Genomic DNA, 26,909 nt, shown 5'->3' with positions numbered 1-26,909 from the left:
TTTCTGTTTCCATGGCAACAAAATTGACTTTGACTCTGTTCATATTGGTGTGAACCTGACATAGAAATACAAAGTTCTGAATCCGAATTTCATGGTATTGTTTTGATTGCTCAATAACTACTCTTGTATACGGACACACAGATTAGATAAACATTCTCTCATCAAGTTAGTCTTAAAGTAACAGTCAGATGATTTGTTCTTTCTTTCTTTGTGGGCGTCTGTTGAAGAAAATTAAGCAAAGGAAGGTAATTTTATGTTTCATATTTTCACTAGTCAGTCAGACCACCTAAAAAAATATAATAAGACCCACCAAAATGTGTGTCCGGTTTCAGTCCATCCCAAATTTAGGGTAGTTACGTCGGATTCATTTAATAAACTGTGATTACTTTAATATGTCAGTAAAAGCCTTATTTAGCAGCATCTTTCAAATGAAGATAATGACTGGTGTAGTAATGGTGAACAGCAACAGTTTTATGCAAGTGACATGTAATACTCAAGACAAACATTAGGTTTGGGGACTGCAGAACAGGGTAGGTTTGAATCCAGAAACCCACATATGTTATGCCTTGTCGTGAGTGACAGTCACTGCTTGTCTAGTGGACAGCATGTGTGTGGCAGCCTGCATGTTAGTTTGGATTAGTGATGCTGCACAGGATGTGTCCTCCTGGCCATGACTGTTGTCTCCTGAATACTAAAGGCCATCCCCTGCTTGTGGTACCATGGTAGCACAGCTGACTGTTTCCCTGACTATTGTCTCCTGAATACTAAAGGCCAGCACCTGCTTGTGGTACCATGGTAGCACAGCTGACTGTTTCCATGACTGTTGTCTCCTGTATACTAAAGGCCAGCACCTGCTTGTGGTACCATGGTAGCACAGCTGACTGTTTCCATGACTGTTGTCTCCTGTATACTAAAGGCCAGCACCTGCTTGTGGTACCATGGTAGCACAGCTGACTGTTTCCCTGACTATTGTCTCCTGAATACTAAAGGCCAGCACCTGCTTGTGGTACCATGGTAGCACAGCTGACTGTTTCCATGACTGTTGTCTCCTGTATACTAAAGGCCAGCACCTGCTTGTGGTACCATGGTAGCACAGCTGACTGTTTCCATGACTGTTGTCTCCTGTATACTAAAGGCCAGCACCTGCTTGTGGTACCATGGTAGCACAGCTGACTGTTTCCCTGACTATTGTCTCCTGTATACTAAAGGCCAGCACCTGCTTGTGGTACCATGGTAGCACAGCTGACTGTTTCCCTGACTATTGTCTCCTGTATACTAAAGGCCAGCACCTGCTTGTGGTACCATGGTAGCACAGCTGACTGTTTCCCTGACTGTTGTCTCCTGTATACTAAAGGCCAGCACCTGCTTGTGGTACCATGGTAGCACAGCTGACTGTTTCCCTGACTGTTGTCTCCTGTATACTAAAGGCCAGCACCTGCTTGTGGTACCATGGTAGCACAGCTGACTGTTTCCCTGACTGTTGTCTCCTGTAAACTAAAGGCCAGCACCTGCTTGTGGTACCATGGTAGCACAGCTGACTGTTTCCCTGACTGTTGTCTCCTGTATACTAAAGGCCAGCACCTGCTTGTGGTACCATGGTAGCACAGCTGACTGTTTCCCTGACTGTTGTCTCCTGTATACTAAAGGCCAGCACCTGCTTGTGGTACCATGGTAGCACAGCTGACTGTTTCCCTGACTGTTGTCTCCTGTATACTAAAGGCCAGCACCTGCTTGTGGTACCATGGTAGCACAGCTGACTGTTTCCCTGACTGTTGTCTCCTGTATACTAAAGGCCAGCACCTGCTTGTGGTACCATGGTAGCACAGCTGACTGTTTCCCTGACTATTGTCTCCTGTATACTAAAGGCCAGCACCTGCTTGTGGTACCATGGTAGCACAGCTGACTGTTTCCCTGACTGTTGTCTCCTGTATACTAAAGGCCAGCACCTGCTTGTGGTACCATGGTAGCACAGCTGACTGTTTCCCTGACTGTTGTCTCCTGTATACTAAAGGCCAGCACCTGCTTGTGGTACCATGGTAGCACAGCTGACTGTTTCCCTGACTGTTGTCTCCTGTATACTAAAGGCCAGCACCTGCTTGTGGTACCATGGTAGCACAGCTGACTGTTTCCCTGACTGTTGTCTCCTGTATACTAAAGGCCAGCACCTGCTTGTGGTACCATGGTAGCACAGCTGACTGTTTCCCTGACTGTTGTCTCCTGTATACTAAAGGCCAGCACCTGCTTGTGGTACCATGGTAGCACAGCTGACTGTTTCCCTGACTGTTGTCTCCTGTATACTAAAGGCCAGCACCTGCTTGTGATACCATGGTAGCACAGCTGACTGTTTCCCTGACTGTTGTCTCCTGTATACTAAAGGCCAGCACCTGCTTGTGGTACCATGGTAGCACAGCTGACTGTTTCCCTGACGGTTGTCTCCTGTATACTAAAGGCCAGCACCTGCTTGTGGTAACCATGGTAGCACAGCTGACTGTTTCCCTGACTGTTGTCTCCTGTATACTAAAGGCCAGCACCTGCTTGTGGTACCATGGTAGCACAGCTGACTGTTTCCCTGACTGTTGTCTCCTGTATACTAAAGGCCAGCACCTGCTTGTGGTACCATGGTAGCACAGCTGACTGTTTCCCTGACTGTTGTCTCCTGTATACTAAAGGCCAGCACCTGCTTGTGGTACCATGGTAGCACAGCTGACTGTTTCCCTGACTGTTGTCTCCTGTATACTAAAGGCCAGCACCTGCTTGTGGTACCATGGTAGCACAGCTGACTGTTTCCCTGACTGTTGTCTCCTGTATACTAAAGGCCAGCACCTGCTTGTGGTACCATGGTAGCACAACTGACTGTTTCCCTGACTGTTGTCTCCTGTATACTAAAGGCCAGCACCTGCTTGTGGTACCATGGTAGCACAGCTGACTGTTTCCCTGACTGTTGTCTCCTGTATACTAAAGGCCAGCACCTGCTTGTGGTACCATGGTAGCACAGCTGACTGTTTCCCTGACTGTTGTCTCCTGTATACTAAAGGCCAGCACCTGCTTGTGGTACCATGGTAGCACAGCTGACTGTTTCCCTGACTGTTGTCTCCTGTATACTAAAGGCCAGCACCTGCTTGTGGTACCATGGTAGCACAGCTGACTGTTTCCCTGACTGTTGTCTCCTGTATACTAAAGGCCAGCACCTGCTTGTGGTACTATGGTAGCACAGCTGACTGTTTCCCTGACGGTTGTCTCCTGTATACTAAAGGCCAGCACCTGCTTGTGGTACCATGGTAGCACAGCTGACTGTTTCCCTGACTGTTGTCTCCTGTATACTAAAGGCCAGCACCTGCTTGTGGTACCATGGTAGCACAGCTGACTGTTTCCCTGACTGTTGTCTCCTGTATACTAAAGGCCAGCACCTGCTTGTGGTACCATGGTAGCACAGCTGACTGTTTCCCTGACTGTTGTCTCCTGTATACTAAAGGCCAGCACCTGCTTGTGGTGCCATGGTAGCACAGCTGACTGTTTCCCAGACTGTTGTCTCCTGTATACTAAAGGCCAGCACCTGCTTGTGGTGCCATGGTAGCACAGCTGACTGTTTCCCTGACTGTTGTCTCCTGTATACTAAAGGCCAGCACCTGCTTGTGGTACCATGGTAGCACAGCTGACTGTTTCCCTGACTGTTGTCTCCTGTATACTAAAGGCCAGCACCTGCTTGTGGTAACCATGGTAGCACAGCTGACTGTTTCCCTGACTGTTGTCTCCTGTATACTAAAGGCCAGCACCTGCTTGTGGTACCATGGTAGCACAGCTGACTGTTTCCCTGACTGTTGTCTCCTGTATACTAAAGGCCAGCACCTGCTTGTGATACCATGGTAGCACAGCTGACTGTTTCCCTGACTGTTGTCTCCTGTATACTAAAGGCCAGCACCTGCTTGTGGTACCATGGTAGCACAGCTGACTGTTTCCCTGACTGTTGTCTCCTGTATACTAAAGGCCATCCCCTGCTTGTGATACCATGGTAGCACAGCTGACTGTTTCCCTGACTGTTGTCTCCTGTATACTAAAGGCCATCCCCTGCTTGTGATACCATGGTAGCACAGCTGACTGTTTCCCTGACTGTTGTCTCCTGTATACTAAAGGCCAGCACCTGCTTGTGGTACCATGGTAGCACAGCTGACTGTTTCCCTGACTGTTGTCTCCTGTATACTAAAGGCCAGCACCTGCTTGTGGTACCATGGTAGCACAGCTGACTGTTTCCCTGACTGTTGTCTCCTGTATACTAAAGGCCAGCACCTGCTTGTGGTACCATGGTAGCACAGCTGACTGTTTCCCTGACTGTTGTCTCCTGTATACTAAAGGCCAGCACCTGCTTGTGATACCATGGTAGCACAGCTGACTGTTTCCCTGACTGTTGTCTCCTGTATACTAAAGGCCAGCACCTGCTTGTGGTACCATGGTAGCACAGCTGACTGTTTCCCTGACTGTTGTCTCCTGTATACTAAAGGCCAGCACCTGCTTGTGGTACCATGGTAGCACAGCTGACTGTTTCCCTGACTGTTGTCTCCTGTATACTAAAGGCCAGCACCTGCTTGTGGTACCATGGTAGCACAGCTGACTGTTTCCCTGACTGTTGTCTCCTGTATACTAAAGGCCAGCACCTGCTTGTGGTACCATGGTAGCACAGCTGACTGTTTCCCTGACTGTTGTCTCCTGAATACTAAAGGCCAGCACCTGCTTGTGGTACCATGGTAGCACAGCTGACTGTTTCCCAGACTGTTCTCTCCTAAATACTAAAGGCCAGCACCTGCTTGTGGTACCATGGTAGCACAGCTGACTGTTTCCCTGACTGTTGTCTCCTGTATACTAAAGGCCAGCACCTGCTTGTGGTACCATGGTAGCACAGCTGACTGTTTCCCTGACTGTTGTCTCCTGTATACTAAAGGCCAGCACCTGCTTGTGGTACCATGGTAGCACAGCTGACTGTTTCCCTGACTGTTGTCTCCTGTATACTAAAGGCCAGCCCCTGCTTGTGGTACCATGGTAGCACAGCTGACTGTTTCCCTGACTGTTGTCTCCTGTATACTAAAGGCCAGCCCCTGCTTGTGGTACCATGGTAGCACAGCTGACTGTTTCCCTGACGGTTGTCTCCTGTATACTAAAGGCCAGCACCTGCTTGTGGTAACCATGGTAGCACAGCTGACTGTTTCCCTGACTGTTGTCTCCTGTATACTAAAGGCCAGCACCTGCTTGTGGTAACCATGGTAGCACAGCTGACTGTTTCCCTGACTGTTGTCTCCTGAATACTAAAGGCCAGCACCTGCTTGTGGTAACCATGGTAGCACAGCTGACTGTTTCCCTGACTGTTGTCTCCTGTATACTAAAGGCCAGCACCTGCTTGTGGTACCATGGTAGCACAGCTGACTGTTTCCCTGACTGTTGTCTCCTGTATACTAAAGGCCAGCACCTGCTTGTGGTACCATGGTAGCACAGCTGACTGTTTCCCTGACTGTTGTCTCCTGTATACTAAAGGCCAGCACCTGCTTGTGGTACCATGGTAGCACAGCTGACTGTTTCCCTGACTGTTGTCTCCTGTATACTAAAGGCCAGCACCTGCTTGTGGTACCATGGTAGCACAGCTGACTGTTTCCCTGACTATTGTCTCCTGTATACTAAAGGCCAGCACCTGCTTGTGGTACCATGGTAGCATAGCTGACTGTTTCCCTGACTGTTGTCTCCTGTATACTAAAGGCCAGCACCTGCTTGTGGTACCATGGTAGCACAGCTGACTGTTTCCCTGACTATTGTCTCCTGTATACTAAAGGCCAGCACCTGCTTGTGGTACCATGGTAGCACAGCTGACTGTTTCCCTGACTGTTGTCTCCTGTATACTAAAGGCCAGCACCTGCTTGTGGTACCATGGTAGCACAGCTGACTGTTTCCCTGACTATTGTCTCCTGTATACTAAAGGTCAGCACCTGCTTGTGGTACCATGGTAGCACAGCTGACTGTTTCCCAGACTGTTGTCTCCTGAATACTAAAGGCCAGCACCTGCTTGTGGTACCATGGTAGCACAGCTGACTGTTTCCCTGACTATTGTCTCCTGTATACTAAAGGCCAGCACCTGCTTGTGGTACCATGGTAGCACAGCTGACTGTTTCCCTGACTGTTGTCTCCTGTATACTAAAGGCCAGCACCTGCTTGTGGTACCATGGTAGCACAGCTGACTGATTCCCTGACTGTTGTCTCCTGAATACTAAAGGCCAGCACCTGCTTGTGGTACCATGGTAGCACAGCTGACTGTTTCCCTGACTGTTGTCTCCTGAATACTAAAGGCCAGCACCTGCTTGTGATACCATGGTAGCACAGCTGACTGTTTCCCTGACTGTTGTCTCCTGTATACTAAAGGCCAGCACCTGCTTGTGATACCATGGTAGCACAGCTGACTGTTTCCCTGACTGTTGTCTCCTGTATACTAAAGGCCAGCACCTGCTTGTGGTACCATGGTAGCACAGCTGACTGTTTCCCTGACGGTTGTCTCCTGTATACTAAAGGCCAGCACCTGCTTGTGGTACCATGGTAGCACAGCTGACTGTTTCCCTGACTGTTGTCTCCTGTATACTAAAGGCCATCCCCTGCTTGTGATACCATGGTAGCACAGCTGACTGTTTCCCAGACTGTTGTCTCCTGAATACTAAAGGCCAGCACCTGCTTGTGGTACCATGGTAGCACAGCTGACTGTTTCCCTGACAGTTGTCTCCTGAATACTAAAGGCCAGCACCTGCTTGTGATACCATGGTAGCACAGCTGACTGTTTCCCTGACGGTTGTCTCCTGTATACTAAAGGCCAGCACCTGCTTGTGGTACCATGGTAGCACAGCTGACTGTTTCCCTGATAGTTGTCTCCTGAATACTAAAGGCCAGCACCTGCTTGTGATACCATGGTAGCACAGCTGACTGTTTCCCTGACTGTTGTCTCCTGTATACTAAAGGCCAGCACCTGCTTGTGGTACCATGGTAGCACAGCTGACTGTTTCCCTGACTGTTGTCTCCTGTATACTAAAGGTCAGCACCTGCTTGTGGTACCATGGTAGCACAGCTGACTGTTTCCCTGACTGTTGTCTCCTGTATACTAAAGGCCAGCACCTGCTTGTGGTACCATGGTAGCACAGCTGACTGTTTCCCTGACTGTTGTCTCCTGTATACTAAAGGCCAGCACCTGCTTGTGGTACCATGGTAGCACAGCTGACTGTTTCCCTGACTGTTGTCTCCTGTATACTAAAGGCCAGCACCTGCTTGTGGTACCATGGTAGCACAGCTGACTGTTTCCCTGACTGTTGTCTCCTGTATACTAAAGGCCAGCACCTGCTTGTGGTACCATGGTAGCACAGCTGACTGTTTCCCTGACTGTTGTCTCCTGTATACTAAAGGCCAGCACCTGCTTGTGGTACCATGGTAGCACAGCTGACTGTTTCCCTGACTGTTGTCTCCTGTATACTAAAGGCCAGCACCTGCTTGTGGTACCATGGTAGCACAGCTGACTGTTTCCCTGACTGTTGTCTCCTGTATACTAAAGGCCAGCACCTGCTTGTGGTACCATGGTAGCACAGCTGACTGTTTCCCTGACTGTTGTCTCCTGTATACTAAAGGCCAGCACCTGCTTGTGGTACCATGGTAGCACAGCTGACTGTTTCCCTGACTGTTGTCTCCTGTATACTAAAGGCCAGCACCTGCTTGTGATACCATGGTAGCACAGCTGACTGTTTCCCAGACTGTTTTCTCCTAAATACTAAAGGCCAGCACCTGCTTGTGATACCATGGTAGCACAGCTGACTGTTTCCCTGACTGTTGTCTCCTGAATACTAAAGGCCAGCACCTGCTTGTGATACCATGGTAGCACAGCTGACTGTTTCCCAGACTGTTCTCTCCTAAATACTAAAGGCCAGCACCTGCTTGTGATACCATGGTAGCACAGCTGACTGTTTCCCTGACTGTTGTCTCCTGAATACTAAAGGCCAGCACCTGCTTGTGATACCATGGTAGCACAGCTGACTGTTTCCCTGACTATTGTCTCCTGTATACTAAAGGCCAGCACCTGCTTGTGGTAACCATGGTAGCACAGCTGACTGTTTCCCAGACTGTTCTCTCCTAAATACTAAAGGCCAGCACCTGCTTGTGATACCATGGTAGCACAGCTGACTGTTTCCCTGACTGTTGTCTCCTGAATACTAAAGGCCAGAACCTGCTTGTGATACCATGGTAGCACAGCTGACTGTTTCCCTGACTGTTGTCTCCTGAATACTAAAGGCCAGCACCTGCTTGTGATACCTTGGTAGCACAGCTGACTGTTTCCCTGACTATTGTCTCCTGTATACTAAAGGCCAGCACCTGCTTGTGATACCATGGTAGCACAGCTGACTGTTTCCCAGACTGTTCTCTCCTAAATACTAAAGGCCAGCACCTGCTTGTGATACCATGGTAGCACAGCTGACTGTTTCCCAGACTGTTCTCTCCTGAATACTAAAGGCCAGCACCTGCTTGTGGTACCATGGTAGCACAGCTGACTGTTTCCCTGACGGTTGTCTCCTGAATACTAAAGGCTAGCACCTGCTTGTGATACCATGGTAGCACAGCTGATTGTTTCCCTGACTGTTGTCTCCTGTATACTAAAGGCCAGCACCTGCTTGTGGTACCATGGTAGCACAGCTGACTGTTTCCCTGACTATTGTCTCCTGTATACTAAAGGTCAGCACCTGCTTGTGGTACCATGGTAGCACAGCTGACTGTTTCCCAGACTGTTGTCTCCTGAATACTAAAGGCCAGCACCTGCTTGTGGTACCATGGTAGCACAGCTGACTGTTTCCCTGACTATTGTCTCCTGTATACTAAAGGCCAGCACCTGCTTGTGGTACCATGGTAGCACAGCTGACTGTTTCCCTGACTGTTGTCTCCTGTATACTAAAGGCCAGCACCTGCTTGTGGTACCATGGTAGCACAGCTGACTGATTCCCTGACTGTTGTCTCCTGAATACTAAAGGCCAGCACCTGCTTGTGGTACCATGGTAGCACAGCTGACTGTTTCCCTGACTGTTGTCTCCTGAATACTAAAGGCCAGCACCTGCTTGTGATACCATGGTAGCACAGCTGACTGTTTCCCTGACTGTTGTCTCCTGTATACTAAAGGCCAGCACCTGCTTGTGATACCATGGTAGCACAGCTGACTGTTTCCCTGACTGTTGTCTCCTGTATACTAAAGGCCAGCACCTGCTTGTGGTACCATGGTAGCACAGCTGACTGTTTCCCTGACGGTTGTCTCCTGTATACTAAAGGCCAGCACCTGCTTGTGGTACCATGGTAGCACAGCTGACTGTTTCCCTGACTGTTGTCTCCTGTATACTAAAGGCCATCCCCTGCTTGTGATACCATGGTAGCACAGCTGACTGTTTCCCAGACTGTTGTCTCCTGAATACTAAAGGCCAGCACCTGCTTGTGGTACCATGGTAGCACAGCTGACTGTTTCCCTGACAGTTGTCTCCTGAATACTAAAGGCCAGCACCTGCTTGTGATACCATGGTAGCACAGCTGACTGTTTCCCTGACGGTTGTCTCCTGTATACTAAAGGCCAGCACCTGCTTGTGGTACCATGGTAGCACAGCTGACTGTTTCCCTGATAGTTGTCTCCTGAATACTAAAGGCCAGCACCTGCTTGTGATACCATGGTAGCACAGCTGACTGTTTCCCTGACTGTTGTCTCCTGTATACTAAAGGCCAGCACCTGCTTGTGGTACCATGGTAGCACAGCTGACTGTTTCCCTGACTGTTGTCTCCTGTATACTAAAGGCCAGCACCTGCTTGTGGTACCATGGTAGCACAGCTGACTGTTTCCCTGACTGTTGTCTCCTGTATACTAAAGGCCAGCACCTGCTTGTGGTACCATGGTAGCACAGCTGACTGTTTCCCTGACTGTTGTCTCCTGTATACTAAAGGCCAGCACCTGCTTGTGGTACCATGGTAGCACAGCTGACTGTTTCCCTGACTGTTGTCTCCTGTATACTAAAGGCCAGCACCTGCTTGTGGTACCATGGTAGCACAGCTGACTGTTTCCCTGACTGTTGTCTCCTGTATACTAAAGGCCAGCACCTGCTTGTGGTACCATGGTAGCACAGCTGACTGTTTCCCTGACTGTTGTCTCCTGTATACTAAAGGCCAGCACCTGCTTGTGGTACCATGGTAGCACAGCTGACTGTTTCCCTGACTGTTGTCTCCTGTATACTAAAGGCCAGCACCTGCTTGTGGTACCATGGTAGCACAGCTGACTGTTTCCCTGACTGTTGTCTCCTGTATACTAAAGGCCAGCACCTGCTTGTGGTACCATGGTAGCACAGCTGACTGTTTCCCTGACTGTTGTCTCCTGTATACTAAAGGCCAGCACCTGCTTGTGGTACCATGGTAGCACAGCTGACTGTTTCCCTGACTGTTGTCTCCTGTATACTAAAGGCCAGCACCTGCTTGTGGTACCATGGTAGCACAGCTGACTGTTTCCCTGACTGTTGTCTCCTGTATACTAAAGGCCAGCACCTGCTTGTGATACCATGGTAGCACAGCTGACTGTTTCCCAGACTGTTTTCTCCTAAATACTAAAGGCCAGCACCTGCTTGTGATACCATGGTAGCACAGCTGACTGTTTCCCTGACTGTTGTCTCCTGAATACTTAAGGCCAGCACCTGCTTGTGATACCATGGTAGCACAGCTGACTGTTTCCCAGACTGTTCTCTCCTAAATACTAAAGGCCAGCACCTGCTTGTGATACCATGGTAGCACAGCTGACTGTTTCCCTGACTGTTGTCTCCTGAATACTAAAGGCCAGCACCTGCTTGTGATACCATGGTAGCACAGCTGACTGTTTCCCTGACTATTGTCTCCTGTATACTAAAGGCCAGCACCTGCTTGTGGTAACCATGGTAGCACAGCTGACTGTTTCCCAGACTGTTCTCTCCTAAATACTAAAGGCCAGCACCTGCTTGTGATACCATGGTAGCACAGCTGACTGTTTCCCTGACTGTTGTCTCCTGAATACTAAAGGCCAGAACCTGCTTGTGATACCATGGTAGCACAGCTGACTGTTTCCCTGACTGTTGTCTCCTGAATACTAAAGGCCAGCACCTGCTTGTGATACCTTGGTAGCACAGCTGACTGTTTCCCTGACTATTGTCTCCTGTATACTAAAGGCCAGCACCTGCTTGTGATACCATGGTAGCACAGCTGACTGTTTCCCAGACTGTTCTCTCCTAAATACTAAAGGCCAGCACCTGCTTGTGATACCATGGTAGCACAGCTGACTGTTTCCCAGACTGTTCTCTCCTGAATACTAAAGGCCAGCACCTGCTTGTGGTACCATGGTAGCACAGCTGACTGTTTCCCTGACGGTTGTCTCCTGAATACTAAAGGCTAGCACCTGCTTGTGATACCATGGTAGCACAGCTGATTGTTTCCCTGACTGTTGTCTCCTGTATACTAAAGGCCAGCACCTGCTTGTGGTACCATGGTAGCACAGCTGACTGTTTCCCAGACTGTTATCTCCTAAATACTAAAGGCCAGCACCTGCTTGTGGTAACCATGGTAGCACAGCTGACTGTTTCCCAGACTATTGTCTCCTGTATACTAAAGGCCAGCACCTGCTTGTGGTAACCATGGTAGCACAGCTGACTGTTTCCCAGACTGTTATCTCCTAAATACTAAAGGCCAGCACCTGCTTGTGGTAACCATGGTAGCACAGCTGACTGTTTCCCAGACTATTGTCTCCTGTATACTAAAGGCCAGCACCTGCTTGTGGTAACCATGGTAGCACAGCTGACTGTTTCCCTGACTGTTGTCTCCTGTATACTAAAGGCCAGCACCTGCTTGTGGTGCCATGGTAGCACAGCTGACTGTTTCCCAGACTATTGTCTCCTGCATACTAAAGGCCAGCACCTGCTTGTGGTACCAGGGTAGCACAGCTGACTGTTTCCCAGACTATTGTCTCCTGTATACTAAAGGCCAGCACCTGCTTGTGGTACCATGGTAGCACAGCTGACTGTTTCCCAGACTATTGTCTCCTGTATACTAAAGGCCAGCACCTGCTTGTGGTACCATGGTAGCACAGCTGACTGTTTCCCTGACTGTTGTCTCCTGTATACTAAAGGCCAGCACCTGCTTGTGGTACCATGGTAGCACAGCTGACTGTTTCCCTGACTATTGTCTCCTGTATACTAAAGGCCAGCACCTGCTTGTGATACCATGGTAGCACAGCTGACTGTTTCCCTGATCTGTTGCAGAGTGAAAGCCAACAGAGGGTGGAGGAGGAGATGGGTGGTGTTCAATGGCCGAGACCTGCGGTACTACGTGAATAACAGGGTAGGTGGTCCTTGGCACTTTGTGACGGCAGGTCATCTGGGATGCTTTGTGAATAGTAATTTGATTTAGCTGAAATTCAGTGTGGATATATTTGTGTGTTGTCTTGAATAACGCATACTTCATTGCACCCGTGAAGATCCGGTTTAGAATAGGTCTTCAGCAACCAATGCTTGCCATAAAAGCCTGCTATGCATGTCATAAGAGGCGACTAACGGGATCGGGCTGTCAGGATCGCTGACTTGGTTAATGCATGTCATTGTATCCCAGTTGCATGAATCAATGCTCTTGATGTCAATCACTGGATTGTCTGGTCCAGACTTGATTATTTATAGACTGCCGTCATATAGCTGGAATATTGCTGAGTGCGGTGATAAACAACAAATAAACAAAACATTCATCATTGATATATGTTATTGTGGTTACTTTGTTATTAAGAGTGAGTTATTTTGAATACCACATAGATACTTCATGAATAAAAAGATAAGTAACCTAGTATTAACTGTATAGCTGAGTGACTTATGTTGGATACTTGATAGTTTGCTTCTTATCGTACCTATGTTGTATATAGCTGAGTGACTAATGTTGGATACTTGATAGTTTGTTTCTTATCGTAGGTATGTTGTATATAGCAGAGTGAGGTATGTTGGATACTTGATAGTTTCCTTCTTATCGTACCTATGTTGTATATAGCAGAGTGAAGTATGTTGGATACTTGATAGTTTGCTTCTTATCGTACCTATGTTGTATATAGCTGAGTGACTAATGTTGGATACTTGATAGTTTGTTTCTTATCGTAGGTATGTTGTATATAGCAGAGTGAGGTATGTTCGATACTTGATAGTTTGCTTCTTATTGTAGCTATGTTGTATATAGCAGAGTGACTTATGTTGGATACTTGATAGTTTGCTTCTTATCATACCTATGTTGTATATAGCAGAGTGAGGTATGTTGGATGCTTGATAGTTTGTTTCTTATCGTAGTTATGTTGTATATAGCTGAGTGACTTATGTTGGATACTTGATAGTTTGTTTCTTATCGTAGGTATGTTGTATATAGCAGAGTGAGGTATGCTGGATACTTGATAGTTTCCTTCTTATCGTACCTATGTTGTATATAGCAGAGTGAGGTATGTTGGATACTTGATAGTTTGCTTCTTATCGTACCTATGTTGTATATAGCTGAGTGACTAATGTTGGATACTTGATAGTTTGTTTCTTATCGTAGGTATGTTGTATATAGCAGAGTGAGGTATGTTCGATACTTGATAGTTTGCTTCTTATTGTAGCTATGTTGTATATAGCAGAGTGACTTATGTTGGATACTTGATAGTTTGCTTCTTATCATACCTATGTTGTATATAGCAGAGTGAGGTATGTTGGATGCTTGATAGTTTGTTTCTTATCGTAGCTATGTTGTATATAGCTGAGTGACTTATGTTGGATACTTGATAGTTTGTTTCTTATCGTGACTATGTTGTATATAGCAGAGTGAGGTATGTTGGATACTTGATAGTTTGCTTCTTATCGTAGTTATGTTGTATATAGCTGAGTGACTTATGTTGGATACTTGATAGTTTGTTTCTTATCGTAGGTATGTTGTATATAGCAGAGTGAGGTATGTTGGATACTTGATAGTTTGCTTCTTATCGTACCTATGTAGTATATAGCTGAGTGACTAATGTTGGATACTTGATAGTTTGTTTCTTATCGTAGGTATGTTGTATATAGCAGAGTGAGGTATGTTGGATACTTGATAGTTTGTTTCTTATCGTACCTATGTTGTATATAGCAGAGTGAAGTATGTTGGATACTTGATAGTTTGTTTCTTATCGTAGGTATGTTGTATATAGCAGAGTGAGGTATGTTGGATACTTGATAGTTTGTTTATTATCGTACCTATGTTGTATATAGCAGAGTGAGGTATGTTGGATACTTGATAGTTTGTTTCTTATCGTACTTATGTTGTATATAGCAGAGTGAGGTATGTTGGATACTTGATAGTTTGTTTCTTATCGTACCTATGTTGTATATAGCAGAGTGACTTATGTTGGATACTTGATAGTTTGTTTCCTATCATAGCTATGTTGTTTTTAGCAGAGTGAGGTGGAAATAGAAAGTCCCTGGGAAGCTGCAAACAGTCACTTGTTAAATTGTTCTATACAGTAAAACCATACTCACTCCTTCCAATCATTGGATTAAAATCTTTTTGGATTTAATATTTGACATGTTCTTAACTGAAAGACCAGTTGATATGTGGGATCTGTGTACAGTTAGTTGCTATTTCCGGCTTATTTAGTGAGAAAATGATGCACAGTTATCTTAATCTTTGCATTCAAAACAATGCCAAGCACAACAGGAAATACAGATGAAAGTGCAGACCATCATGTCCAGTGTTATCATAATTTTCACATTTCCACTGGGCGAGATTGTTTCCTCTGTTTGATCACTGAAGTGATTACAAGCAGTGTTTGAAATTAAAAATATTACCAGGTTGTCTTCAGGACACACAGACTGTAGAAACTGCAGGCCATGACTAAACTCTTCAGGCCCTCATTAAAATAAATGAGGCTTATTTTGACAAATAAATGACAAACAATTTTACTGAAGGCGATTAGACCAATACAAACTTGAAACTACGAGCAAAACACAAGATCTACCTGCCATGGGCCTATGGGCAGGTGCTTTTTGCGACCACTGGATACAAGGTACTTTTTCACTGCGTGCAATATACAAAATGGCAATATTTCCAGGAACTTGTATCCAAGAATAGGGCACGTGCATAATGTTCTAGTGCATTTATATACAAGAAAATACAGTATCTCAGATGCTTTGTTAGTAACGGCGAGGGTTATGCTTGTAACTTTGTTAATAAAACTGGAAAAGACATCTAGGCTACTTGTCTGGTATATATAGGCCATTGTTTGGTGCAGGTCCACAGTTTGTAGGTGATCCTGTGTTGTCAAGTCCTTGGTGGACAAGGATTAAATCAATACAGCTGTCAATGACATAGATTGAAGACAATGGGGAGTGACCTGGAACTGTTCTGTGTGAACTCTTTTGGTGTGCTTAGCTATAGTTAGGAGGAAGTGGAGATAGGCGATTGTCCTAAAATAGCAATAAGCAGGACCAGTGCCTGGTGATCGCCTCACATCAAGCAGTTAGGCAGCACAAGAATAAATGTTTTTCTGGCAGTCATATTAAGCCTTTATAGTTTATGTCTACAAAATGTGTATGTTATCTATCCCTCACAGACTACTGTCTGGCTTAAATAGTTGAAATGGTTTCAGGAAAATATCATATTGACCATCAAAGCACCAAGGATGTTTAAAAGATATGCCTAAACTGGTTTACTCTTGTGTAAATATTCACAAAGTTTGGCCTCCCTCCTGAAAATATGCCTGAGAAACATTTAAGTATTCTTATGCAGCCTTTACCTTATTTTTATTAGGTATTAAACCTACATTTATGGATGATAAACTTTTTTCAATCATAATTCTTAACTGTCTGGGATACAGACATAAAGTGTCTTCCTATCCTAATGAGGATTGTTATTTGTTTTGTCCTTGCAGAGTCAGATCTCCAGGAGAGTTATCCCCCTTGCCTGTATGAAGAAGGTTGACACTGATGTCAAGGTATGTGAGTAATCCCAGGGGTCCGGAAACCGTCATATGCGCCGGACATGTCCGATTCGGAATCTCAAATGTCCGGTTTAAAATATTTCTTACCGGACATTTAAATTTTCCTGACCGGACATTTTAAAAAGTATTGTCCGGACATTCTTAAATTTTGACCGGACATGATCAACAGTTAGGACTGAGCAGTTTCTGTCTGCAGTTGTAACACAATGAAGATTATCTACACTGACAAGCTTTGTTTGTTTTGATTGCTGTAAATACATCGTACCTACATGATAGTCCAATCGGTCAATCACTGTAATAGGCAATAAACTGAGTTGACACTGATTAATCAAGGATTAATTACTGAGAAACATCTTGTTAATCTGAGTGAAAGGTGTTTACAACTGTACATAAATACCTTGCATCATCGACGTACATCATTATCCTCACAATGCTACGATACGTAACCTCAGACAAGAAGCGAAAGCGTGACGACAGCCAGTCGACCAATGGAGATCAGTCGAGCAGATCTGCCAAACCCAGGACTGCCCCAGGTGAAAGTCAATATTTGACTGGTTGTATTAAGCGTTCAGGAAGATTATCAAGGAGGAAAACATTAGCACATGCTCTGTAATGTTGTAGAATATGGTTACTACCTGTCACAACTTCTTCTAAATCCCGGTCAAGGAATGTCAGGTAACTCAGTGGTAAAAGCGTTAACTTGGCAACTGTGTGGGTTTGATTCTTCACATGTGTATACACTTTGTTTACAATCTGACTCTCTGTGCCATCACACATTCATTGATGTGTTCATCTTGTTACATTGTTATACTTGTTTTCACTGTTTTAGGATGGGGACAGAACTAGGTTTAAGTTCCGGTTAACAACAACGCTCAACGATCGGGTCTTTCTGTTTGCTGCAGAAGGTTTGGGTAGGTACTCCTTGTTGTAAAGTCAATTTGTACTTGGAGATGTTCCACTCTCTTCATCACCCTTCATGTGGAGGAGGGGCAGAGGTGGCTCAGTCACCTGACAGCAGAGTCCCAGAAACCTGGGATTATGGGTTTGAATCCTGGTTCACCCTGATCATGTATGTAGGTTAGTCATCAGCATAACCATGATCGTGGGTTTCACCAAAGTGGTCTGGGAAGTACGTAAAATACTGTTCAAATTAGAAGACTCATCTCAGTAATACTCCACATCATAACACTTAATCTACAGAAAATGATGTTAAGAGGAGAACGTGGGGTTTGTTGACATTTAGCACAAGTAGCAAAAGGGATGCGTGTCTCAGACCTGTATCACTTCGGGCTTTCCTCCCACTTGATGCTGACATGCCATGATATAGCCGAAATACTGTTCAAAGCAAACCCAGGTCACTCACTCACCCTATATCAGGGGTAGACAATGGTTTATACCCAACTTGTCCTCAGCTTATTTCCTATTGAGTTATGTAAAATACATATATATTGGGAGAAAACCACTTGTCCCTGTAGATCTTCACTTGTCTCAGACTTACGGGCTTGTGGCTATGTCCATCCCTGCAGGTGTAAGTGGTTATATAACGTCGTAGTGAATGTTTTGTGATTAATACAGATGTCAAATCTTGGGTAGTGTTTGCATATGTTTCCATTTAAGAGCCCAGTAGGAACATGTATTACTGTTGGTGTCTTCAATTAAAATTTGTTTTCAGATTCAGTAAACATCTGTTGTGCATATGTCCTAAGTGTTCAGTTTTCTCCTGTTACAGAGGACTGTCTAAACTGGGCCCAAACCCTGATGGCCGCTATATCCCTGCACGAGAGGAATGTGAGTTGACACTGGGGAGGAGGACTGGAGAGTTCAGTCCAACTTTGTTTGTCACTCTCTTATTGGCCTCCAAACCATGAAACCTCATTATTTGAAAATATTGTTTGGGCCTGACCAAGTTTCTTTGTTTTATTACGTATTCTTTGGATCAAATTGGCTTGATGGAGCCAAATCAAAGGAGGATATAAGGCTGGATCAATAAAAACTGTTCATAACAGTATTACAGATTTATGAGGCTAAAGTGGTTGGACAGAGGACAAAATAACAACATTGACATTGTAAAATGTTTCCTGACTTATGGGGTAAAGGCCGTATTTCCTGATTTATGGGGTAACTGCCATATTTTCTGTGTTCACTCAAGAGTTGCTTCCATTGAGAAGCGATCCATATTTCAGGGAAAAATAAAAGTAGTATGGAGTATTTTCTTGGGTTTGATTGTCAGTATGATGGAGGTACATTGGTGATAAGCTGACATGTCTTGACAGTCTATACTGTACAGATTGTGATGAGCTGTTTTATGTTACAGAACAACCACATGGACAACAGTGACGAGCCCTGGATGGAGGACCCGGACAAGGAGGTGAGGAGTAGTTGTGTCATCTTACCCTGTTGTGGGGGTAGTCGTGTCATCTTGCCCTGTGGTAGGGGTAGTCGTGCCGTCTTACCCTGTTGTGGGGGTAGTTGTGTCATCTTGCCCTATGGTGGGGGTAGTCGTGCCGTCTTGCCCTGTTGTGGGGATAGTTGTGCCGTCTTGCCCTATGGTGGGGGTAGTCGTGCCGTCTTGCCCTGTGGGAGGAGTAGTTGTGTCATCTTACCCTATTGTGGGGGTAGTCGTGTCATCTTGCCCTGTGGTAGGAGTAGTCATGCCGTCTTACCCTGTTGTGGGGGTAGTTGTGTCATCTTGCCCTATGGTGGGGGTAGTCGTGCCGTCTTGCCCTGTTGTGGGGGAAGTTGTGCCGTCTTGCCCTATGGTGGGGGTAGTCGTGCCGTCTTGCCCTGTGGGAGGAGTAGTTGTGTCATCTTACCCTGTGGTAGGGGTAGTCGTGCCATCTTGCCCTGTGGTAGGGGTAGTCGTGCCGTCTTGCCCTGTGGGAGGAGTAGTTGTGTCATCTTACCCTGTGGTAGGGGTAGTCGTGCCGTCGTGCCGTCTTGCCCTGTGGTAGGGGTAGTCGTGCCGTCTTGCCCTGTGGGAGGAGTAGTTGTGTCATCTTACCCTGTGGTAGGGGTAGTCGTGCCGTCTTGCCCTGTTGTAGGGGTAGTTGTGCCGTCTTGCCCTGTGGGAGGAGTAGTTGTGTCATCTTACCCTGTGGTAGGGGTAGTCGTGCCGTCTTGCCCTGTGGTAGGGGTAGTCGTGCCGTCTTGCCCTGTGGTAGGGGTAGTCGTGCCGTCTTGCCCTGTGGTAGGGGTAGTCGTGCCGTCTTGCCCTGTGGTAGGGGTAGTCGTGCCGTCTTGCCCTGTGGGAGGAGTAGTTGTGTCATCTTACCCTGTGGTAGGGGTAGTCGTGCCGTCTTGCCCTGTTGTAGGGGTAGTCGTGCCGTCTTGCCCTGTGGGAGGAGTAGTTGTGTCATCTTACCCTGTGGTAGGGGTAGTCGTGCCGTCTTGCCCTGTGGTAGGGGTAGTCGTGCCGTCTTGCCCTGTGGTAGGGGTAGTCGTGCCGTCTTGCCCTGTGGTAGGGGTAGTCGTGCCGTCTTGCCCTGTGGTAGGGGTAGTCGTGCCGTCTTGCCCTGTGGGAGGAGTAGTTGTGTCATCTTACCCTGTGGTAGGGGTAGTCGTGCCGTCTTGCCCTGTTGTAGGGGTAGTCGTGCCGTCTTGCCCTGTGGGAGGAGTAGTTGTGTCATCTTACCCTGTGGTAGGGGTAGTCGTGCCGTCTTGCCCTGTGGTAGGGGTAGTCGTGCCGTCTTGCCCTGTGGTAGGGGTAGTCGTGCCGTCTTGCCCTGTGGTAGGGGTAGTCGTGCCGTCTTGCCCTGTGGTAGGGGTAGTCGTGCCGTCTTGCCCTGTGGTAGGGGTAGTCGTGCCGTCTTGCCCTGTCGTGGGGGTAGTCGTGCCGTCTTGCCCTGTGGTGGGGCTAGTAGCTGGGTTGTCCGTACACGTGATCATGTTCAGGGTTGCTGAAATAGTGCTGACTGTGGTGAATCACTCACTCACTGTTTGATGTTTATTCAATGTGCAACATTCTATAATGTAGCCACACTGTGGAGATTTGAAAGTGTGTGTAACATTCTATAATGTAGCCACACTGTTGAGATGTGAAACTGTGTGTAACATTCTATAATGTAGCCACACTGTGGAGATGTGAAACTGTATGTAACATTCTATAATGTAGCCACACTGTGGAGATGTGAAACTGTGTGTAACATTCTATAATGTAGCCACACTGTGGAGATGTGAAACTGTGTGTAACATTCTATAATGTAGCCACACTGTGGAGATTTGAAACTGTGTGTAACATTCTATAATGTAGCCACACTGTGGAGATGTGAAACTGTGTGTAACATTCTATAATGTAGCCACACTGTGGAGATGTGAAACTGTGTGTAACATTCTATAATGTAGCCACACTGAGGAGATGTGAAACTGTGTGTAACATTCTATAATGTAGCCACACTGTGGAGATGTGAAACTGTGTACAACATTCTATAATGTAGCCACACTGTGGAGATGTGAAACTGTGTAACATTCTATAATGTAGCCACATTGTGGAGATGTGAAACTGTGTGTAACATTCTATGTAACTATTTATCTGGAATGTCTGTGTGATGTCTGTTCAGTTTTGTCCATGTGTCTGGTTTGTTTTTGATGTGCTCAGACCCAGCTTTCATTGTACAGTTTACTGGCCTTCAACAAATATGTTTTGGAGACACTGGCCTATGGACCAGAAATATTACTGTTTCTACCACTGGTCCTGTTGGCTGCATGAAGAAAGTCCATTTGTCAAACTGTGTTGTTACTTTCTCGAAGACAGTACTCAAAGTTCTCTGAGCATCTCATTCAATTACAGGGCTACATCAAGTTTGAGAATGGACCAGGTGGCAAGAAGTATTATGTGTCAATACGAGGCAGTATCCTGTGCTACTACAATAATATAGAGGTAGGCACCATCTGTTACCATGGTTACATATTTGTCAAAGAACCTTTTTTCGCTGAATTGTTGATCCCCATTAAAACCCATGAAGCTGCAGTATTATTTGATTCTAGATCTTCTGTCATTTGAGGGCATTGTGTCATTAAATTACATTGTGTCAGTAGAGGGCATGGTGCCATTAGAGGGCATGATTGGCCAGTGATCAAAGGCACTGTAAATGTATCTGTGCAGCAGAATTGTGTCCATTAGTCATGACAGGATTGTGTCCCTTGGTTATTACAGGGCTTTGGGTTCATATCCCAGATTCAGCCGAATTATGACCTTTGGTTTGTCAGCAATGTACCTATGCTTGTGAATCCCACCAAAGCTGAGTACATTTTTTGCCTGTGTCACTTCAGACTGAACTCAAGCAGTAAGCAGCAGCCCGATAACCAGTGATAACTGAATATATTGTTCATCTCACTCAATCTGTCATGTACCCTAGTGATCAAGCTCACTCACTCTCTCTAATGTCATTGTGAGTTGTTCTGCATTCCAATCAAAATTTGAATGTGGTGCCTTGCGTCCATGTGGACAGGATGTGTTTCCCTGGGGGTCCTTCTTGATAGGATGGTTTTTCCCTGGGGGCCCATCTTGACAGTATAATTTTCTTGCTCTTTCCCATTGCAGGACTATCGGATGTTTTCACCGATACACGAGATCAAGATGGAGCTAGCATCTGTGAAGGACTTGTCCAAGTGTCGTCTGCAACTTTCTACACACTATGCATGCTTTGTGTGAGTAGCTGACAGCATACAAGTTGAGATTGGGGCTACCAGCTCATGGTGTTTGTGTATATCTTGAGTTACAATTGTCTTAAGTGGTGCTGTTGTATAAAGTGTATTTGTAGGAGTACATTGTCGGGATATTAAGGACAAACATCCCTTTGTTCGGAGTCACTCTGTGGGTAAGGTGACTTACTCTTGCAGCAAAGCAGTGTTAGAAACATGCAAACACAAGTCCTTTCATGCAAGCCTTACTTCACTATTGTATTATTTCCCACATGGGTACAATGATGTGAAGCCCAATTCTTTGTGATATTGCTGGAATATTGCCAAAGGTTGCGTAAAACTGTACTCACTCACTCACTCATCCTAAACATTTGTGACTAAAGTATCTACTTCTGCAATGTTGTTTTCATTTAAAATAAATTAAATAAAAAAGTAATTTTGCATGTTCTACATGTGTGTTTCAGGCTGGGGTTTGAAAGTGCAGTGGAGGCCCAGGTGTGGAAGATGGCTATTGAGGATGCCATAGCCCAGGGGCTGGCTGATGACAGTGTAAGTACTTCATAGCATAGCATTATAACAAAATGGCCTGAAAGTTATCAGGCTAAGTGTAACTTGATAATGCTGTGGTATGGTTTAATGAAGAGGCACTGTCAATTATGATAAGGGGAACATTAACGTAAAAGAGACATGGGTCCAACTGTATCGGTTCTGTCTATGAGGATGGATGGCTGCATGGACAGGTGATCATGTAATACAGGGGCTTGGATTAGGAAGAAAACACAAGTGACTTAGATGAGGGTAAATCAAGCACTATGGTGAAATGCAGTGTGAATTACTACAAGGATTTTAAAAACAACACATGATCTGACATTTAATGTTTGAATAATGATTAAACTAAACAGTGTCACAATAACCATGAACATCTCTGTTAGATATTGACATTCTTGGGGGTAATGACATGAGGGCTGCACTGATTGTCTCTCTAGCTGACACAATATAACTCACTCACTCACTCTCTGCCTACAGGTTCTCTTGAAGGTGTATGAGAACGACAGCAACAGGATCTGCGCGGACTGTGAGGATGACAGTAAGTCTGAAAGTCGCGAGCGGTACACACATCTGAAGTTTGTGGGCTGTACACAAAACATTCACCTTGTAATATCTTGTCGCCTGTTGGTAACGCCATGTAACAAATTTTTCATAACATGTTAAGTACAGTGAAACATGTTTCATTGGCGATATCAGATCTGCATTATGCACATAAGTGGGTAAGGTATGGCAACTGAAGATGCAGACAGGGTCAGTTAGGACGCAACATGTAGACGACATCAGAGGAAACACTATGATGTCATAAGTACAGGCAAGATGTTAATCAGAGAGCAAGATTTTGTTACCAGTTATGATAACATCTGTATGTTTGCTCGACTTGAATCACTGAGACAGACATGAGTTACGGAGGAAAGTGTCGCACACCTGCGAGATGATGTCAAGTCACCAGCCTGGAAACAGTGTATGGTGTAGTGAGCATAGTCGTGTATTGTAAGTGTCTCTTGTATAGTTTTCAGCTTATATAAAGTCACTGTCAGATACAAAGTATTGAGTACCAATTGTTTTTACAGATCCCCATTGGGCGTCCATCAATTTGGGAGTTGTTGTGTGCAAGAAATGTGCAGGTTGGTATTTCTTGATTACCTATCAGGCTTTAACATGGTGCATACTGAAGACTGTCCTCAGTATAAAGCTAGTAAAAGATTCTGATGTTAAAACACACATCTTTGTACCTCCAGTGTAGGACAGTATAGTAATTGGCTAACCAGTTGAAACGTGATGAGTAACCATAGCCTTGCAGCCATCTACTGTATGTATTGATTCACTAGTGGATGCATGTATTCCGGGTGGTGGAGGACCGTAGTGTATGCCAACCTGTGAAGTATTGATTCACTAGTGGATGCATGTATTCCGGGTGGTGGAGGACCGTAGTGTATGCCAACCTGTGAAGTATTGATTCACTAGTGGATGCATGTATTCCGGGTGGTGGAGGACCGTAGTGTATGCCAACCTGTGAAGTATTGATTCACTAGTGGATGCATGTATTCCGGGTGGTGGAGGACCGTAGTGTATGCCAACCTGTGAAGTATTGATTCACTAGTGGATGCATGTATTCCAGGTGGTGGAGGACCGTAGTGTATGTCAACCTGTGAAGTATTGATTCACTAGTGGATGCATGTATTCCGGGTGGTGGAGGACCGTAGTGTATGCCAACCTGTGAAGTATTGATTCACTAGTGGATGCATGTATTCCAGGTGGTGGAGGACCGTAGTGTATGCCAACCTGTGAAGTATTGATTCACTAGTGGATGCATGTATTCCAGGTGGTGGAGGACCGTAGTGTATGCCAACCTGTGAAGTATTGATTCACTAGTGGATGCATGTATTCCAGGTGGTGGAGGACCGTAGTGTATGCCAACCTGTGAAGTATTGATTCACTAGTGGATGCGTGTATTCCAGGTGGTGGAGGACCGTAGTGTATGCCAACCTGTGAAGTATTGATTCACTAGTGGATGCGTGTATTCCAGGTGGTGGAGGACCGTAGTGTATGCCAACCTGTGAAGTATTGATTCACGAGTGGATGCATGTATTCCAGGTGGTGGAGGACCGTAGTGTATGCCAACCTGTGAAGTATTGATTCACTAGTGGATGCATGTATTCCAGGTGGTGGAGGACCGTAGTGTATGCCAACCTGTGAAGTATTGATTCACTAGTGGATGCATGTATTCCAGGTGGTGGAGGACCGTAGTGTATGCCAACCTGTGAAGTATTGATTCACTAGTGGATGCGTGTATTCCAGGTGGTGGAGGACCGTAGTGTATGCCAACCTGTGAAGTATTGATTCACTAGTGGATGCGTGTATTCCAGGTGGTGGAGGACCGTAGTGTATGCCAACCTGTGAAGTATTGATTCACTAGTGGATGCATGTATTCCAGGTGGTGGAGGACCGTAGTGTATGCCAACCTGTGAAGTATTGATTCACTAGTGGATGCATGTATTCCGGGTGGTGGAGGACCGTAGTGTATGCCAACCTGTGAAGTATTGATTCACTAGTGGATGCATGTATTCCAGGTGGTGGAGGACCGTAGTGTATGCCAACCTGTGAAGTATTGATTCACTAGTGGATGCATGTATTCCAGGTGGTGGAGGACCGTAGTGTATGCCAACCTGTGAAGTATTGATTCACTAGTGGATGCATGTATTCCGGGTGGTGGAGGACCGTAGTGTATGCCAACCTGTGAAGTATTGATTCACTAGTGGATGCGTGTATTCCAGGTGGTGGAGGACCGTAGTGTATGCCAACCTGTGAAGTATTGATTCACGAGTGGATGCATGTATTCCGGGTGGTGGAGGACCGTAGTGTATGCCAACCTGTGAAGTATTGATTCACTAGTGGATGCGTGTATTCCAGGTGGTGGAGGACCGTAGTGTATGCCAACCTGTGAAGTATTGATTCACTAGTGGATGCGTGTATTCCAGGTGGTGGAGGACCGTAGTGTATGCCAACCTGTGAAGTATTGATGTCCAATGTGCATGTTTGTCTTGCTTCAGGAATACATCGGATGTTTGAAGCCAATGTTTCCAAGATCCGGTCGCTCCGTATGGACACACGAGTGTGGACACCAAGTCTGATTGAGGTGAGACCCGCATTCTGTTCATTCTCATCTAATACATCGGCCACTAGGGTTGCAACCGGGTACGAAAACTGAACTCGAGTACCCGGCAGACAATACCCGAACCGGACTCGAGTACCTGTAGTTCAATGTTGTCCCACTTGTTTGTAATGCTTTTGCGAATAAAAGGTCATCAAACATCTATTGATCTATTCAAAGGTATTATGTTTTTTATTAAATGCCTGCATGGCTTACCTAAAACATTTGAACGTTTGTCCGCTTTGTCGTCCATTTTGAAGTGACTTACGAGTTATGAAAGGCGATTAGAGTTATCTCCCCTGAACGGGTACTCGAGTCCTAAGCTACCCGACCCGTTATCGGGTACTCGAGTACCCGTCGCAACCCTATCGACCACACATCTGTGACTGGGTTGACAAGAGGGAGACCTGGTTGTGTCCTACCCAACTGTGTGGATAGTCTTCTATATATAGCCCCATGTGGATTCCATGGCAGAACAGGTCCCATGTGACCCATGCTTGGCTCAAGAGCTGGGTTGCAAGGATCAAGGTTTTTTTATACCCCCGACCTTTTAGTGGATTCATCTCAAACTTAGTACATAATCTGTGTCATATGGAGGGGTGCAGTCAAAAGAAAAAAAATGTTTTTATGAATTTTTCATTTTTTTATGAATTTTTCCAACCCCTAACCCTATCCATTATTTAATTTGAAACTACTGACACAATAGGCAGGTTGGGGGTATCAGTGAGCCATGCTCACTTTTGCCCTTGTTTATATATATGACTTGGCTGGTTGTAAGCAATCATAGCCTGACCACTGGTTTATCTGGCAACGCAGGCTAATTTTAGAGCTATGTCATGACAACTGACTCTCCTTTTTAAACTACATTCACTGTAGTCTGATTTTGATGCTTGTTAACATTTTCAAGAAACTCCCAATACATAAGCTGTATCCTTGATATGAGTTTTTTGTTTGTTTTCCAGCTTATGAAGGCTATTGGTAATGACAACTCCAATGTGTTCTGGGAGTTTGACCTGTCGCCGGAAGAAAAGATTGTCCCTGAGTCCTCCATGGATGAAAGGAAACAATTCATCACCACTAAGTACAAGGACAAGGCGCACTGCCGCCGACACCAGTCCAGTGCCGACACCCGGCTGCTCAATGAGGTGAGTTGGGGGTCATTTGATCGGTAGTCCTGTCTGGTCACATTTAGTGACCAATTTTAACAAGAATGAGGTGGTTTTCTTAGCTCTTCAGGACATTTTCAGATGAGGTGAGGTGAAATGGAGTTTAACGTCTCATCCAAGATTATTGCACTTATATAATATATATATATGTGTGTGTGTTGCTACTTGCACTAGTCTGGACTGATGCCAATTTTATAGTGCTATCCCACTGAGATACCATGCCGCAGTTTAACATGAATACCCCTCTTTATACTGACTGTGAGACAACCAGTCCTTGTTCAAGCCCCTTAATGTCGAACGCCAGGCAGGGTAACAACAAGTACCATTTTTTATCATCTTTTGGTATGGTACACGGCCGGGGGATCAAACCCGAGACCTTCTGCTC

The 26,909-nt window shown here is 45.7% G+C and overlaps 1 protein-coding gene across 4 annotated transcripts in view; it reads left to right on the top strand.

Moving 5' to 3' along the window:
- The window catches only part of LOC124137455 (arf-GAP with Rho-GAP domain, ANK repeat and PH domain-containing protein 2-like), a 126,541-nt gene that overhangs the window by 55,408 nt on the left and 44,224 nt on the right, over window positions 1-26,909 (top strand). For all 4 annotated transcript variants that reach the window (XM_046503747.2, XM_046503746.2, XM_046503745.2 and 1 more), the window contains 12 exons: window positions 12,303-12,381; window positions 15,950-16,012; window positions 16,848-16,929; window positions 17,748-17,806; window positions 18,333-18,386; window positions 20,805-20,894; window positions 21,558-21,664; window positions 22,123-22,207; window positions 22,685-22,745; window positions 23,278-23,331; window positions 25,258-25,343; window positions 26,321-26,503. In XM_046503747.2, the coding sequence (XP_046359703.2) occupies window positions 12,303-12,381; window positions 15,950-16,012; window positions 16,848-16,929; window positions 17,748-17,806; window positions 18,333-18,386; window positions 20,805-20,894; window positions 21,558-21,664; window positions 22,123-22,207; window positions 22,685-22,745; window positions 23,278-23,331; window positions 25,258-25,343; window positions 26,321-26,503 (1,003 nt within the window). The remainder of the gene's footprint in view (window positions 1-12,302; window positions 12,382-15,949; window positions 16,013-16,847; window positions 16,930-17,747; window positions 17,807-18,332; window positions 18,387-20,804; window positions 20,895-21,557; window positions 21,665-22,122; window positions 22,208-22,684; window positions 22,746-23,277; window positions 23,332-25,257; window positions 25,344-26,320; window positions 26,504-26,909) is intronic.

This window comes from Haliotis rufescens, unplaced genomic scaffold, assembly GCF_023055435.1.
Source record: "Haliotis rufescens isolate VD_foot unplaced genomic scaffold, xgHalRufe1.0.p SCAF_7, whole genome shotgun sequence".
NCBI classification, from domain to species: Eukaryota; Metazoa; Mollusca; class Gastropoda; order Lepetellida; family Haliotidae; genus Haliotis; species Haliotis rufescens.
Note: the sequence above shows the minus strand (reverse complement) of the source record. Positions and strands in the feature narration are given on the sequence as shown.